General features: G+C 33.1%; 1 protein-coding gene across 1 annotated transcript; it reads left to right on the forward strand.

The window, feature by feature from the left end:
* Positions 1 to 2,892: 2,892 nt before the first annotated feature.
* Positions 2,893 to 14,768, forward strand: LOC110098526 (eukaryotic translation initiation factor 3 subunit M). The gene is made up of 10 exons (XM_020825383.2): positions 2,893 to 3,131; positions 3,534 to 3,663; positions 4,140 to 4,278; positions 4,360 to 4,572; positions 4,686 to 4,824; positions 12,119 to 12,269; positions 12,347 to 12,456; positions 12,530 to 12,627; positions 12,764 to 12,833; positions 14,483 to 14,768. Exons 1-10 carry the CDS (start codon positions 3,039 to 3,041, stop codon positions 14,573 to 14,575), a joined length of 1,236 nt encoding a protein of 411 aa, XP_020681042.1. The 5' UTR covers positions 2,893 to 3,038; the 3' UTR covers positions 14,576 to 14,768.
* Positions 14,769 to 16,063: the final 1,295 nt, after the last annotated feature.

Genomic DNA, 16,063 nt, shown 5'->3' on the forward strand with positions numbered 1-16,063 from the left:
TTAAAATTTTACCGATCATTTTTACATGTTATTTTATTTTAAAGGTGTAGAATAACACCGAGTACGAAATGATCAAGTGTCATCTTGCTAAGTGAAGTACATGATATGCATTAAGTCACTGTTCATTTAGCATAACATGCATTTTGACATAATACATATATATTGATGAGTATAATGATATGAAATGATCACAAGTCAGTATACTAAGTGTGGACATGAAATACATGATATGTATTGAGTTACTGTTCATTTAACAAAATATTCATTTTGGCATAAATACATGTATATTGATGGCATAATTGTATTTGATGTGTTGTTTACTATTATAATTTATATGATATGATGTGTGTAAAAGTAAAAAATACTTCCTAGAAATTATTGATTGATACAAATTGGCTGGAGACATATTACCCTGTATAGGAAGGTGGGCCGATAGATTTTATTTTAAGTAAGATTTGTGGTGTAATCTTGAGTGATATGAAAATGAATGTATAATTAGATTGGCTAATAAGATATGAAACGTCGACCAACAAAAAGTGATGTCTTCTTACATGAAAATTATCTATCTCCTATTAAACTATAATATCCTGTCAAATTTACATTGGATGAACTTAATAATATAATATTTGTAAAATTATTTAGCCCATATATAGAAGGCATTCATTCACGTCGAGACACCTCATTTATAATGTAAATATATAAGATTTAATTAGATTCTTCCCGAACCATAAATTCATAAAAATCCTTGAAAAAAAATTCATGGAATCCAAGGCAGTATATCTTAGGGGCTATTTGGCAGCTGTTTGGCAACAAGTGAGATTTAGTAAATCCAATATATACAGATTTACTAAATCCGAATTGTGTTAAATCCTGAAAACTGTTTGATATGACAAATGATGATTTATGTTAAATCCTAAGAAACTGTTTGGCAATATATATATCAAGATTTATGATAGTTAGGATTTAAATTTAAAGAAGATATCATTGCATAAAACATAATAAAATCAACTTAAGTTCATACAATATTACAAAAAATTCAATAAAGAGCAAATGACAAACTAATATTGAACAAACTGACAAATGAAATATTAAATAAAAGGATGCTTCAAATTTCCAGTTAGCTTCATATATATTTCTCAGGAGATTAATTTTTTCACGATGTTCGATTTCTTTTACTTACAATCTGAAATAAAGTACATGTTCAATACAAGTTACTTACTAATTATTATATATACTATTAATTATATATTTAATAATATATATTTAAGTTCTATTACTTAAACTAATTATATTAATATTTAATTACTAATTATATTACTAATTATTCAATTAAGTCAAATTAGATGATTAATTTATGAACTAATTAGACTATTAAATATTTAATTAATTTACTTAATTATTAATATTTTAAATTATATATTAATTAAGTTAATCAATAATAACGTAGAGCCGTCTAGGGTTTGCCTTTCCATCTTCTCTTTTCATCGTTGCTGTTAGGCTTCGTTGCTTCGCAGGAGGTTTAGAGTCCTTCCTGGCTGTTTGACTTCTCTCCTTCGACGATTTTCCCTTCCTGTTGGATTGGACGTTACGACATTTATATCGGAAGCAACAACGTGAGCTTGCTGGCTGTGAAGGTAACTTTCAACCTTTTTGCGCGCTTCTTCAGTCAAATCCCATAAATCCGCCGAACCGAGGGATTTAGTAAATCCGGGATTTAAGCCGTAAATCCGTAAATCCGTAAATCTGGTATTTATCCAATCCCGGATTTAACGCGTGCACAAAAACAGTTTGGCTAGATTTAGCGTAAATCCGACTTAAATCCCATGATAAATCCGATACCAAACAGCCCCTTAGGGGGTGTTTGGTATCAGATTTATTTCCTATTTTAAGTAGGATTTATGGTAAATCCAGCCAAACACAAAAAATGGCGCTGTAAATCCGACAAATCCGTAAATCCAGTATTTGTGGATTTATGCCGTAAATCAGGTAAATCCTTGTAAATCCAAATCCCGTTTCTACTCAGATTTACTGGATTTGGCTGAAGAAGCGTGCGAAAGGGAGAAAGTTACCTTCACAACGAGCGAGGGAGCTCCCGTCGTTGCTTCAGATCAAAATGTTGTAACGTCCGATCCGACAGGAAGGGAACGCCGTCAAAGGAGCGAAATCGAACAACAACGAAGTAGCGAAGTCGAACAACAACGAAGTAGTCGAAGAAGCGACTCGTGCAATCTCAACACTTCCTGCGAAGCAACGAAGCCGAACATCAAGGACGAACAAGAGAAGATTAAAAGCAAACCCTAGACGCCTCAGCTATTACTGGTTAACTTAATTAATATAATTTAAAATATTAATAACTAAGTAAATTAATTAAATAATTAATAGTAGAATTAGTGTATAAATTAATTATCTAATTTAACTTAATAAAATAGTTAGTAATATAATTAGTAATTATAAATTAGTATAATTATCTTATACATTATTAAACATATAATTAAAAATATAAATAATAGTTAAATAATTAATGAGCAGTAGAATTCTTAAGTGATTAATGAGATAATTAATAATAAAATTTATAATTAAAACTAATAAAATAATAATTAAAATATTAATTAAATAAGAAGTTATTTCAAAATAATTAGTTAATTCAATTTTAAATCTCCAACCATTTTAAATCCTGTTAACTATTGCCAAATATCTTTTTGGATTTAACAGGATTTAAAAATTGTCATACCAAACATAATTCAGAATTTAAGAGTCCAGAATTTACTAAATTCGGATTTACAGAATTTAATAAATCATACTAAAATTGAATCCAATCCTATACCAAACACCCCCTTTTGATTCTCTTAAACCTCAAAATGACGAATAATTCTAGATTTTTTATCACTTAAAGCCACATTTTGGCCGTGAAAGCCCAACCCGGCATGTTCCTAACAGAGCAGGGCGAGGCTGGTTAGGGTTTTGGGGCACCGTTCCGATTGCGCCTCTTACAAGGTTCTTGTTCCAGCTTCTTTCTAAGTCCTACCTCACCGCTCTAGATGACGACGATCGTGCCGACATCAGAGGACAATCCTGTAATCTCTGTCGTGCGCGTCACGTCTGAGCTCGCTTGGGCCGATGCAGGTCTGGAGGTATGAAACTTCTCCTTTTTTGGTAGATTTATGTTTGCGCGTTACATTGGTCTGCTAATCTTGCAGGGTTTTGTCAATTTCAGCCGAAAGGTTGTTTCTTGACAGTGAAAGGTTGTTTCTTGACAGTTTTTAACTGAGATTTTTTGTGTTTCATAAGTTTATATTGGTATGGGAGTAGGTTTTCTCTCAGAAATACGTTGCGGGTTCATTAAGTATTTCCTTTTGTTGATATCTTAAGTAACGTAATCAGCTCATGGAATTTCTGATGTGATTGTTTCTGGAACTCCCATCTAGGGTTAGAGGATATGCCATGGTTCTATTTTTGTCTTGGGGCCGATTTACTGTTTTTCGGCACTTCGTTGCAATTAATTAGAAATATTTGTCCTTTTTGTGTGTATTTAGGTGGCAGAACCTCAAGTGGCCAGGCTATGCATTGAAGCCCAAGAATGCATAATGATGGGTAGGTGGGTAGATCTGGCATCTCTCATGCTTACTTCGGCTGAACTGATTACTTCGAAAGTCTCTGAGAAAGGTACACTTTTTTAGAATTATTAATGCTAGTATGTCTAAGGCAAGCACAGTTCTTACTGATAAGGTCCAGTAGCTTGGAAGCAATTGCATTAAGTTCCTATGGGTTTTGGGTGTATAATACGCCTAATATGCAGCATAATACGCTTGTTTTATAATCTTGTTATGACAATGCTGAACTTATGGGTTCAAGCACTTGCTGTTTATGTTTGAGGTATATTTCTGCACTATTTTTGTACACTACTGAGTTCTTCCTTTCTGCCTATTAACTTTTCCATTCTTATGGTCATATAAGCTAGAGTTGACAGTTGACACCATATGAAGTTTCTAATAGAGCAAATAGCATTAAGGAATTTATTTATGCAACTGAATTCGTCATTGCCATGATATTATTATTTATTATAGAATAGGACTTTGTATCTGCCATTTCCTTTCATAATTTGTTGTGTAAAAATTGAGATATGTTATAACTTGTGCCAGATTTTGAGTGCATCTTTACTGTTATATGTTCCCTTGCAACAAGAGCTGGTAGTCCAGATGAAGCATTGGAGATTGCAAAACTTATTTCAACTAAGATTATCCAGCAACCAAGTGACAAAACTGCTTTACGCTTGAAGATGTGAGAGGAAATAGCTATTACTCTTTATAAGACAATCATATCATAATTCACTACTTATAAATCCATGCTCTTTACAAACAGTTTGTTCAATCTGTACAATCTATTGGAGGACCCTTACAACAGGTTCTTTGTTTACACAAAGGCATTAAATTTGGCAGCCAATGGAAAGATGATTGAGAGCATCATTCCTTCATTGAAAATGATAGATAGTTTTCTACAAGAATGGAATATCGAAAAAGAGGACCAGAGAGATCTTTTTTTGACTATCTCAAACATTTTGAAGGATAATAAAAGGTGCCTATGGAAAATTTGATCTTGGTTTGCTACTTTTGTTTGCATAAGTGTTTTATTTTGTTACTTTTGTTTGTATGCCTTCTAACATTAGATATGTTTTTCCTACTTTGCAGTATGAGTAAAGAATCCTTCATCTTTCTATCCAAGTACTTAACTACCTTTTCTATGGAGGAAGCTTTTTTAATGAATGAGGAAAAAGAGGAAGCTGTCCGAGCTATAATAGAGTTTGTAAAGTCTCCTGACATGTTCCAGGTACCATATAAACTATGATCTTAGTGTATGTGGTTACCCATTTTCTTAGATTCCTGAGTTGAATGCAGAGGCGCATCATTTGATACTACTAGAGTGTGGTAAACAATGCCTTTTTTCCATAGTAGGAAAGGAATAAATGACTCATCCTATAGGAAGGTTGTATGAGTCATTCAGACCATAGTTGTCATTTATTGTAGATATATTGATTGTCTTCCTGTTGTTTATTGTTCTTTGGATGATTCTTAATGCATTATTATCTAATTATGAAGATGATACATTTTCTTTGGAATGTTGAGCGGAAAGTTTGCTAGCATGGCTCTAAACTTATGCCCTCTCGAAGGGGAGTTATATCCCTAACCACGAGCAATCAAGCAGCCCGAAGATAGGACCTTTTTGTTGCCTTTTCTTGTTTTTACTTGGTTCCTATCTTAATGTAGTGTGATAAGTTTGTGATTATTTATTTCATGGAGTTGCTTTGACCTTGTGTTCATTGGAGTTGTATGAAAATGTCTATTTTTTATGGTATATTTTTTGATAAATAGTGAAAGTAAAGAGAATAGTAAAGCAAGAGATTTTCTATTGTATAAAAAATTTTGTATTCTTCCATTATAAAATCGAAACACATAAAGATGAAGAAATGTTTTATGTGGAATCCTTTAAATGTGCCTGAATATTGCTATAAAAAACAATTTGTAAATTATAAACATTTAAATGCATGAAATATATACTTAAATGCTAGCTATTTTACATAACAACTCATATCAAAGGAAAGAATGGCTCATGTCAACTCTTCCCTTAACTTTGGTGTAAATATTATATCACCCCTTTGATCAGCTGTCTCAATAAACGAACCCCTTCATGAAGATTTTTCTTTATGAAATGTTGATCTATCTTCACATTGCTTGTTATGATAATACATATAGTATGACAATGTTGGACATGGTTATGGGCTAATGCAATTGCACTTTATTATGACAATACATGCTTTTTTTTATTTAGGGGTTAACCCAATTTAATATAGTAGTTTCCTAAGCCAAAGTAGCTAACACAACCCTCTAGCAATTCCTGATACTCGACTTTATCAATGGATAAAGCCTTTACATTTTACTTCTTACTCCTAGTAACTAAACATCCGCCAACTAATGTGAAGTATTTGACTGTAGATCACCTTCTCTTCCCAATTATATCATTAAGATATCCCTCAACATTTAGGTGGCCATTTCTTCAGAACATAAGTGCCCTAATGAAGCCAATTTTAAGCACTGGATTATCTTTACCACTGCATTCATATGGTCTTTACCACGACAATGCTAAATTGATTGAGAATATTGATTGCATGGGAGATGTATGGGTGAGTATGAGATTGGTATTTAAGCTTCCCCATCGTTGATTTATAGCTCTCCTTATTTGTTAGTACTTGTTGAGTATAGTCTCCAAATATCTAGCTATGAGCCCTAGCGGTGTTGATAGGCTTATAATTGAGCATCCTAACTTTAGCCTTATGGGATGTACCTCCTCCTCAAGGTCTCCATGAAGAAAAGGGGTTCTTCATGTCAAATAGGTGTAAAGGTCAATCTTAATTTACATCTAAGTATAATAAGACCCTGATTGTGTTTAGTTTTGCTACTGTGGAAAATGACTTATTGTCCACCAAATAAGTTTGTTTAGCCCTTGGCCATCAAGCTTGCCTGTGTCATTCGATAGATCTATTTGCATCATGCTTGATGGAGCATATCTACTTGCATCCAATTGTTTTTATTCCTCTGAGTAGTGGAACAAAATCCCAGGCTATGTTCTTTTTTGGTGCTTCTATTTCTTTTTAGATTGCTTTGGTCTATTTTGGATCTGCAATAGCCACATAAAATTTATTTGGTATATTGTTTGAGGGCAACTTGTACTCATTAGAAGGTGGTGAAGTTGCATCATGGACATTCTCCAATGGTGGAATATCATTATTAGTTGGAGTAAGGAGTCTTTGTACTGGGTTAATGTGGGTCGACTCCTTGAATTAAAGTGCCGAAACTTGTTTGATTTTAGGTGTTGTGAATTGTGGTTGTTGTGCTTTTGGTTTAGTCCTTCAAGACCTTCCCATGGACTTGTGGATATTGCTGCTGATGGTTTTGCACTTGGAACTATTGTTTCTTCAGTGAAACTATCACATGGAACAACTTTTATAAAGATTTCCTTGCTCAAGCACTGCTATCACTTCTGCGCTTCCTCACAAGTCTTCCCTTGAGAAGTGGATATATTTGGGGAGTCTAAATTTTTAGATTTTAGCAATGTGGAATGCTTTGTGGTATGATGATAGAATTTATATCCCTTTTTGTTTGTAACATACAAACAAAAATAGAGCTAAGAACAAATAACTTGAGTTTTTTTCCATTATTTTGTATGCATAGTAATAAACACCGCACAACCAAATACACGTGATGAATACATAGAACTGAGGATAATATAATATATTTTTACATCAGGGCTGTTTGGTTGCCTGAAAAAGGAATACAATATAAAAGAAATATTTGGAGTTGTTTGGATGATTGTAAAATGAATGTATGATTTTATTTATTTATTTTGGTTTGAAGTAGAGTGAATGCAATGTAAAGTGTTAAAAGATTGTGCCCCAGGTGGTCTGCGGTGGATAGCGGCCTGCAGCCGGCGCTGGAGGGCGGCGGCGGGTGGTTGGCAGGGCAGGAAGGTGGTGGTGGTGGGTGGCAGGTGGCGGTGGGTAGCAATGGAGGACAGGCGGCGACAATTGGTGGTGCGCGGCGGCTGGTCGGTGGTCATCGGTGGTGCTCAAGCAAGCTTTGGAGCGGTGTAAATGATTCTTGCTCAAAATTGGGCGATAATGATTTACCTAAAAAATGAACTAGAATGGAATACACTGCATTCACTTTACTTTACCTTGGATTTGTTTTTCATCCATCCAAACAACTCTCAAAACCCCTTCATTTACTTTACGTACACTCAATTTACTTCCAACCAAAAAACTCCTTTACCTGCAGTGTAGTTTTGAATCCCAAACTTTTAGAAGGCATCTAATTCATGGGGTGGAGGAATGCGGCCACAACATCATTTGCTCTAATCAATACTGCATGTGCAATTTTCTAAAAAATGTTGATTTTTTTTTGTTTGGCTACATTTGGTTGAGGTGTCTTAATTATATTAAGATTCATTCAATAAACCATCATTTTAGAAGTATTCTAAGAATTATTGATTCATATATTCTCCCCAATTATATGAGCGAGAATTCATATTTTACTTGGAATTGGTTTTGAATCATGGTGATAACAATGTTCCAATGGTTACTAAGAATTTTTGCTCCAATCAAGAATGCATGTGCAATCTCTAAAATATGTCAAATTTTCATTTGACTACATTTTTTTTTGTTGAAGAATTTGATTATATGAAGAGCTTAAAGCGGTTCATTATTTTTAAATATTTTAAAAATTGTTGATTCATATGCTCTCCCCTATTATTTGAGCAAATAATTCAGATTTAGTTGAAAATTATTTTGAATCATGGCATGGAATACATGAAATACACTAAAAATACTGCATCCTTCCTTTTTAATATATAAAGCCATGTCATTTGAGTACAATAATCCACATAGGTCGCGAACCAATATATACCATGGATAGTTGTAGTGGGAGAAGATCCTCTAGCATCATAGTGAATTAAAATAAAAGGAACATCACTTTCATTAAGATTGCTCGGAAAATATGCATGATAACTCTTAGCTAAGGTGCTAGCTTCTCATCTAAAATTAGAACAAATTAAGCTCGAGCACATCTTCAAAAAAAAGTGCTTCATGTAATAAAATTGGTGGATCTTCTAAGTGATAGTACCAAAGTTGATTTATCATTATTTTTCACTTGAAAGTGATTGTCATTATCTGTTCTACCTAATTGAAGTCATACATATGACATACCTCTTTCTCAGTACCACGTCCAATGATTTCCTTTACAAGAATATCGTAGAAAGGGAAAAAAGTATAGGTCATTAGTACTGCACAGTTTAAATCCAGTGTTACTTTTTCAACGGATAATTGTTTAGTTCAAAGAGAATGCCCTCATAGAGTAATATACAAGGTATTTATGATGAACAATCCATGGTTCTAGCCCCTATTATGGGGTATATGACCCATTCACATTCTAGATACTTGATCATTTTGATACTATCATCTCACCTAAATTATTTTGCTACATGTCATGTGTTTCATTGCACCTGAGTCAATTGTCCGATCACCAATGCTTTGGTTAGTAGAACAAATAAGGTGTTATTGTTGATATTGTAATAGCTTTTACCTTGACCATAAGGTGAGGCTCTATTCATAGCAACAACAGGGGCCAAAGGTTGCTAGTTCAGATTCAGTAATATCTTCTTTTTGTTTTCATGCCTTGAGGATTTATTCCTTTGGCATGCACGCGGGTGCTTGTTTAACCATTGGAAAGGCTAAGTTGGCTCACATCACTCTTAATGTTGTCAAGTCTTTCATTGAATCCTTCGAGGAAGATGTAAATGATCCTCTTACAAAATAGTGTTATTTTTTTTTTATCATAAGTATGGTCTATTAGATTTGGATGCCGAAAGTCGATCTCTCCCCACAATTCTTGGATTGTGTGTTATTAATTTCTATGTTAGAGCTCCTAATCATCACACAGAAAGGCACAAATTTCTCACATCGAACTGTAAGATCGCCATCATACTGTATGCTACATGTCGATCATCATGCATTGACCCTTCATTTGAAACCAACGACTCAGATTAAATCAGTTATTGTGGTTCGTATTGTATGAATACCTGTTGTACTGTACGAATGACATGGAATAAAAATTTTTGGGACAAAATTATTGTGGTTGGTACGATCATTATTGCATATTATTCTATACGAACACTTTTAAGAGGCCCAGGGATGAATGAAAAGACAAAGATCGTATTGCACGGTCCCAGATCATACTTGACAATTTGACTAGTCTTCGCATTGTTTCGTATGGGAGGATTTGGATTATACTTATTGTACTGTACAATTGACATCGTATGGTACGATCAAACAGAGGCTATAAACAGAGGGCCAAATCTCATTTTATACAACATCACCTCTTATTCAAATCCTTCTTCCCTCTTCTTCTACTCAGTATTCTCGATGATGGCCGGAAAGCACGCCCTACTTCTTTTAGGAGTGTTCTCTAGAACTCATTTCCAGTCGATGATCATTAGACCTGAGGAGTTGTGTTGAGTAGTTAGAGACGTTTCTTCTATGTAAGAGAGCTTTAGAGAGTGAGAAATGTCTCATTGTTTGCAAGAGAGTTCAAATAACTTGGGAGAGATAGGAGGTGAGGTTGAGAGAGTGTTTTCTTGAGGGAAAAACACGATTGTTCTTGTTGGTCTGTACCTTGGGTCCTCCATGTGGTGGTTTTGGAGATCTTGGAGAAGAGCTCTAAGAAGAAGTTTTTGGGCAAAAGATTTTACTAACCAAGGGGAGCAACATCTCCATTGTGTGAGGAGCAGGAAGATACGACATCTTCGTAGTGCGAGTAGGAGGGAGCTACTTCTCCGTTGTGCTAGGAGGTTGAAAGAGAGAGTCTTTTTGGGAATAGAAGAGTATAAAAGTCATTCTCCACTTGGTGAGGGAGAAGGGCTTCTCTACTTGTCTGAGTGCCAAAGGAGCGCTTTCTAGTGGAATACCCAAAGAGAAAGACTTTTGGGGAGTTGGATGTAGGACGATTTCGACCGGACCACTATAAAAATATGGTTTGTGTTTCTTTTATGTTATTGCATTTACTCTCATGTGTTTTGGTTTATATTGCATATCTTTTTAAAATTTGTGGATGAATTTTTTAGTTAAATTCTTGCATAAAGTTTCAAAAACAAAATAAATGTTTAAAATTTAAAAACAAAAAAATTGTTTTTGTTTTAAATATTTTATTTTCTTAATTTCCACACAATACTATTTTTGAGAAAAAGTTTTAAAATTCTATTTCATTCCCCCTTTATGTGTGCTATAACACTTTCATAATATGTTTATAGCCTAATCATGTGCTTTCTGAGAGAGATCTGCAGCCACTTGATTTACTAAGAAGGAATAAATTTATCTATAATTTTTTTTGAGTTTTCAAAGATTATTAGGGGGAAAATACATGTGTAGGGCAATGTTGGGTTGGGGATGGAGGGCCAAAGCATTTTAAATAGGGGAATCAAGCAATTGAACTAAGTTATGTTACAACAACAATAACAACATTAAGCCTATGTTGGGTTGGCTATATGAATCATTTTCCTCCATTGTGTCATGTTAACACAATAGGGGAGCAAACACTGTTGTTGCAAGGTCCTAAGTCCCAAATGAGAAAAGTGAAGAGTTGCGTTAGGTAGTCGACAACCAACGTAAAACTTGTCAAATAATCATGACATGAATCAAGTTACGTTATCAATATTAAATAGAGCTCTCCTCAACTTAGGAGTGAAGGCATTTCCATGTGTGAATGAAGTGGGTCGACATATACTAATATGGTTACATTCATGCACAATTGCATAAGAATATTCATATTTGTGTACATACAAACTTATACCGATCAAGAAATATGAAGTTTCCATCATTTCATGTTTAGCCCTTTTTGTAATGAGGAATTAAGCGTAATATCTCGATCAATCATCTCATTCTACACTATTAAAACAGTAATATGCGCAAATATTCAAGATTTATATTTTCTCATTCATTAATGAAGCTGGGATGGTGATATAGTAATCTAAATAAATAAAACTTTTGGTATAAGGTTACCCAACATTAGGCAACCTCAGCATAAAAGCACAACTGAATACCAATATTGTTCATGGTGTTAAATTCTTTATATTTCTTTTCTCTATCTCATGGAACCTGCAGTAATATGGGTTCTTGAAGTTTATCTTCTGATCAGTTCTTATGTTATTGATCAAGATAAATTATTTGACCTTGTATCTTAATGCTTTGGATAAAGTAACAACAAAAGCAGCTTTTATCATGCCTTGATGAAACTACTTCTCTCCCGTACCTAAATATTACCTGCGACAAAATTGAGTTCTAATAATCAAGTAATCTATAGAGCTTTTCTTTTGACGCAATTCGTGTAGAGAAGCTCTGATCTTTTTTCTTTTACTTTATTTTGCTTTCCAAAAACATAATTCCTTTTCGGTTATATGGAATCTTATAGTTATTTATTTTAGCAGCACTCAGTTGGAATAACTCTAACAATGATATCGTTAACTATTTTACCTACAACCTTTAGCTACGGCTAATTTCATATTCATGATTTACTTGCAGTGCGACCTACCAGGTATGCCTGCCATTTCTCAATTGGAGAAAGATGAGAAGTATGCTTTGGTTTATCAGCTATTAGAGATTTTTCTCAACAGTAGGCTTGATCGCTACTTGGATTTCCATGCTCGAAATTCAGCCTTACTTAAAAGCTATGGTATAATGATATATTAGTATTTATAGACTTATTTGGAGTAACCGTATTGATCCAATTTTACTGTTGGTTTCATGTAGGTCTGGTCCATGAGGAGTGCATCACAAAGATGAGATTGTTGTCCCTGATAGATTTGAGTTGTAATGAGTCTGGTGAAATTCCTTATGCAAAAGTGACGGAGGCTCTTCAGGTAACCTTCAACCTTTTTTGTCTCATATTTAATTTGTTATTTCTTACAAATTACCAACTATTTTTTCTTGCAGATCAGAGATGATGAGGTAGAGTACTGGGTTGTTAAAGCAATAATGTCGAAAGTTCTTGACTGTAAGATGGATCAAATGAATCAAGTTGTAATTGTTAGGTACGTTAGTTGCTTATCTATATATTTAACTATTTTTAATGTGCTAGAGCTTGCAAATGAATGAGGCTAGAAAGATAAAAAACTACTTTTGTTTCCAATTTTCCTGAAATAAGGATGGCTATCCTGTCTTATGCAGTCGGCGTACTGAGCGGGTATTTGGCCTGTCACAGTGGCAAGGACTTCGATCCAAACTAGTGAATTGGAGGGTAATTTTCTTCCCTTAGATTGATTACATGCGCTTGTTTTACCTTTGTTTAGTAAGTTGTCATTACTACTTTGTATTGCATATTGCATAGATAAATGAGCCGGACAATGTTGAACCTTATGAAAACTCTTCATGTAGTTCCTATATTTTGGCAATTCATATTCTTAAATATGATAAATTAGCCATACGATGTTGGACCCTTGTAATTAAGAGAGTCTTTTCACCTATTCAATTCAGGCTCATTTTTAACACCACCTTTAAGATAATAGTCCATCACCTCCTAATAACGAGTTCTTATGTATAGCACGCCTCATTGACCAATGTGTGGAAGATGTGCTAACTTTTCAAGTACGGGAAATATTGCTCTACGATAAAATTTTCTTGAAAGTTGTGTCTGCAATGCAATCCATGGCCTCTGCTCGTGTGTTTTAGATCACGCAATTTCTCCATAAGTTAAATGAGCCATATTTTGTTGAACTTTTATGACCGGCTCGTTTAGCTAGCTCTTTATGAAAAAGTTGTCCTGTGACAATCTCGAGCTGAAGCTCATATATTAAGGTCATGCATTTGCTTTCATGGGTGTTATCGAGCTCAAGCAAATTTAACGACTTACGAAGCAAATGTGCCAAAATGTTTTATGTTCACTTGCTTATCAAGCTGAACATGAGATATTTGTGAACACAACTTGAAAGCATTTAAATAAATTACAAATTTTACCACATACATGTATGAATGGGGCCCATGCACATATATATATACACACGTGTGCACACATTTGAACAAGATCAAATAAGATTATGCTTGTGTTTGGCTTGTTGAATTAACACATATATAAGCAAGATGAATTCAAGATAATTATCAAACTAAATACAATTATAAAAAACGACTAGCTTTTTTCAAGCCCACCTTGTGATAATTGGGCTCTAAGATGTTTCTTCGTGACATAATTATCCACTTGACACAATCAGGAGCCGCAGCTTTTATATTTAGTTCTCACATATTTAGGTTATGAATTTATCACACTTAATTTGTGGTGTAAAAGAATAGAGCTTGGCGAGCTAATTATTGTTAAACTCAGTTTATTAAGAGTAAACGAGACAAAAAAAATTATTTGTTAGATGTAATAGTAATTAGTAAAATGAAGTCTATTTCATAAACTTATATAAATTATAGAATATACATGTATGAGTATGAGCGAGCATAATCTATACATGTAAATATAAAGTACAGAAGAATACCTGTGCTCTCACTCACACTTATATAAATATTATCGTATTATTATTGAGCCAAATATGATCAACGAACCCATTATATTTGGCTCGTTGAATAGACAAACTTATAAAGGAAAGTCAAATTCAAGCAAATTACAAATCGAAAATGAAAATGAGCAATTTCGACTTGTGATAAACGAGCTCTATGATGTTGGATCTTTATGATCAATTCTTCATGATAAAGTTTGTCACCTGGCTTCAACAGGGCATTCGTTTTGCTTTCCATATAACTTCAGGAAAATTCTTCCTTGGTCACAGTCTTGAGCTGCAGTTCAAATGTTTAGGCCATTCATTTGCTTCTATAGGCAATAAACTGGAACTATCTGACTATAATTTATGGCATAGCTGATTTTGCTTTATCTGAAACTGTGTTCTTCAGGCTAATATTGCAACTGCAATCAGCACTATCCAATCTAGCAAAGTAGCTGATGAGGGTGTTCAAGCCGTGCAGGAAGGTGTAATGACTCGATGAATGACATCCACCAATCACAGCGTTTTTAATTTTTTTCAGATATTAGGGTTTGCAAACTGAGCTTTGTAATCTGTTGTCAGCATTAAGTCTAGGCTTGAATCTGAGAACAATTTTAGTGTTATTTTATTTCTTTTTATTTTTAAAATTTTTGGGAGAACTTGTTTTTATGAATATCGATCTTTTCATTTTTTTATTTTGATCAGCTTATTAATTCTGAAATAGAGATACTGATTAAATCAAATTAACTTTAGAATGATGTTTCTGTAGTTGTGTTTTTTTATGGTTAATATATTTAAAATTTTGTTAAAAAGATAATTTGTTTGTTTTTTGTGAAGTATAATTAATTTTTAGTTCTTTTCAATTCATTCAAAATAGAAAGGAGCTAATGACCTGTGTTGAGGTAACTTACGAGAACTTGATTGTTTTACTTATCTTTTCTTTTTTTCCTTTAATTTCATTCTCATATCAAACAAAATTTTTCGATTTCTCTTTTTTTGTTCTGTGATTGAAGTCTTTCATTCTTCTCCTTAGATAGATGAGCAAGATTTAATATATTATAAGAAAAAGGAAAGGTTGTGAATTTGAAAAAAAAAAATATAATATAAAGTGAATTTATGTTATATGAAATTTTGTAGTTGTTTGGATGAGTGTAAATAGATTGCATGTGATTATTTTATGTTTGATTTAAAGCAAAATATATGAAATATAAATAATGGCTGTGGATAGGTGGTTGATATAGATTGTTTGTGGTGGTGGCTATTGGTTGCGCCATCAATCAATGGTAAGGGTTATGGTTGGTGGCTAGTGTTGCAATTCAGGAGTCTGATCCTATATTTTGATTATAACAAATATTATTGATATTTATTTAGTTCTGTTCTATATAGTTTCTATGTACTATTAATATTTTAGGTTTAGTACACACCAAACATCCTTTGAATCATAGCTCAATGAGTTGTATATGATTGATTTATTTAAAAGAGAAGTTTTTTTAAGACTATATGTAAAATGTGTATGCTAGTTATCAATTGTCGAAACACATACAGGGGGAGTGAAAATTTAATTTTTTTTTTAAAAGATTGTACTGGACAATCTGGATCGTGCTTTACGATATGTGTAATTAAATATTAATTAAAATGTTAATTAAGTTAAATAAATTTAAAATTAAAATTAAATTAATCGTATTGTACAATCACACAATACTAAAATTTAAATTTAAAATTATAATTAAATTAAGTAAAATTAAAATTAAATTTTAATTTTAAAAATTAAAATTAAAATTAAATTAAATTGCTTAATTTAATCTAGTGATTAATTAATCGAATCTAGCTTAGTCAAGGATTAAGATTGTATTATACGAACTTGATCGTATTGGATGATCGACGGAGATGATTTTTTATCGTCTCAGGGTTCATCTTGTTTGAACTACAATTCATTTAAATTAATCATACTATACTACTATAAATTTGTATTGGTACTGCATTATTATTA

This window comes from Dendrobium catenatum, unplaced genomic scaffold (genome assembly GCF_001605985.2).
Source record: "Dendrobium catenatum unplaced genomic scaffold, ASM160598v2 fragScaff_scaffold_133, whole genome shotgun sequence".
NCBI lineage: Eukaryota > Viridiplantae > Streptophyta > Magnoliopsida > Asparagales > Orchidaceae > Dendrobium > Dendrobium catenatum.

Coding starts and splice junctions, on each gene's coding strand:
- LOC110098526 (XM_020825383.2), top strand. CDS start 3,039: ATGACGACGATCGTGCCGACATCAGAGGACAATCCTGTAATCTCTGTC. Junction 3,664..4,139: donor TTCGAAAGTCTCTGAGAAAG/GTACACTTTTTT, acceptor AACTTGTGCCAG/ATTTTGAGTGCATCTTTACT. Junction 12,628..12,763: donor AATCAAGTTGTAATTGTTAG/GTACGTTAGTTG, acceptor TGTCTTATGCAG/TCGGCGTACTGAGCGGGTAT.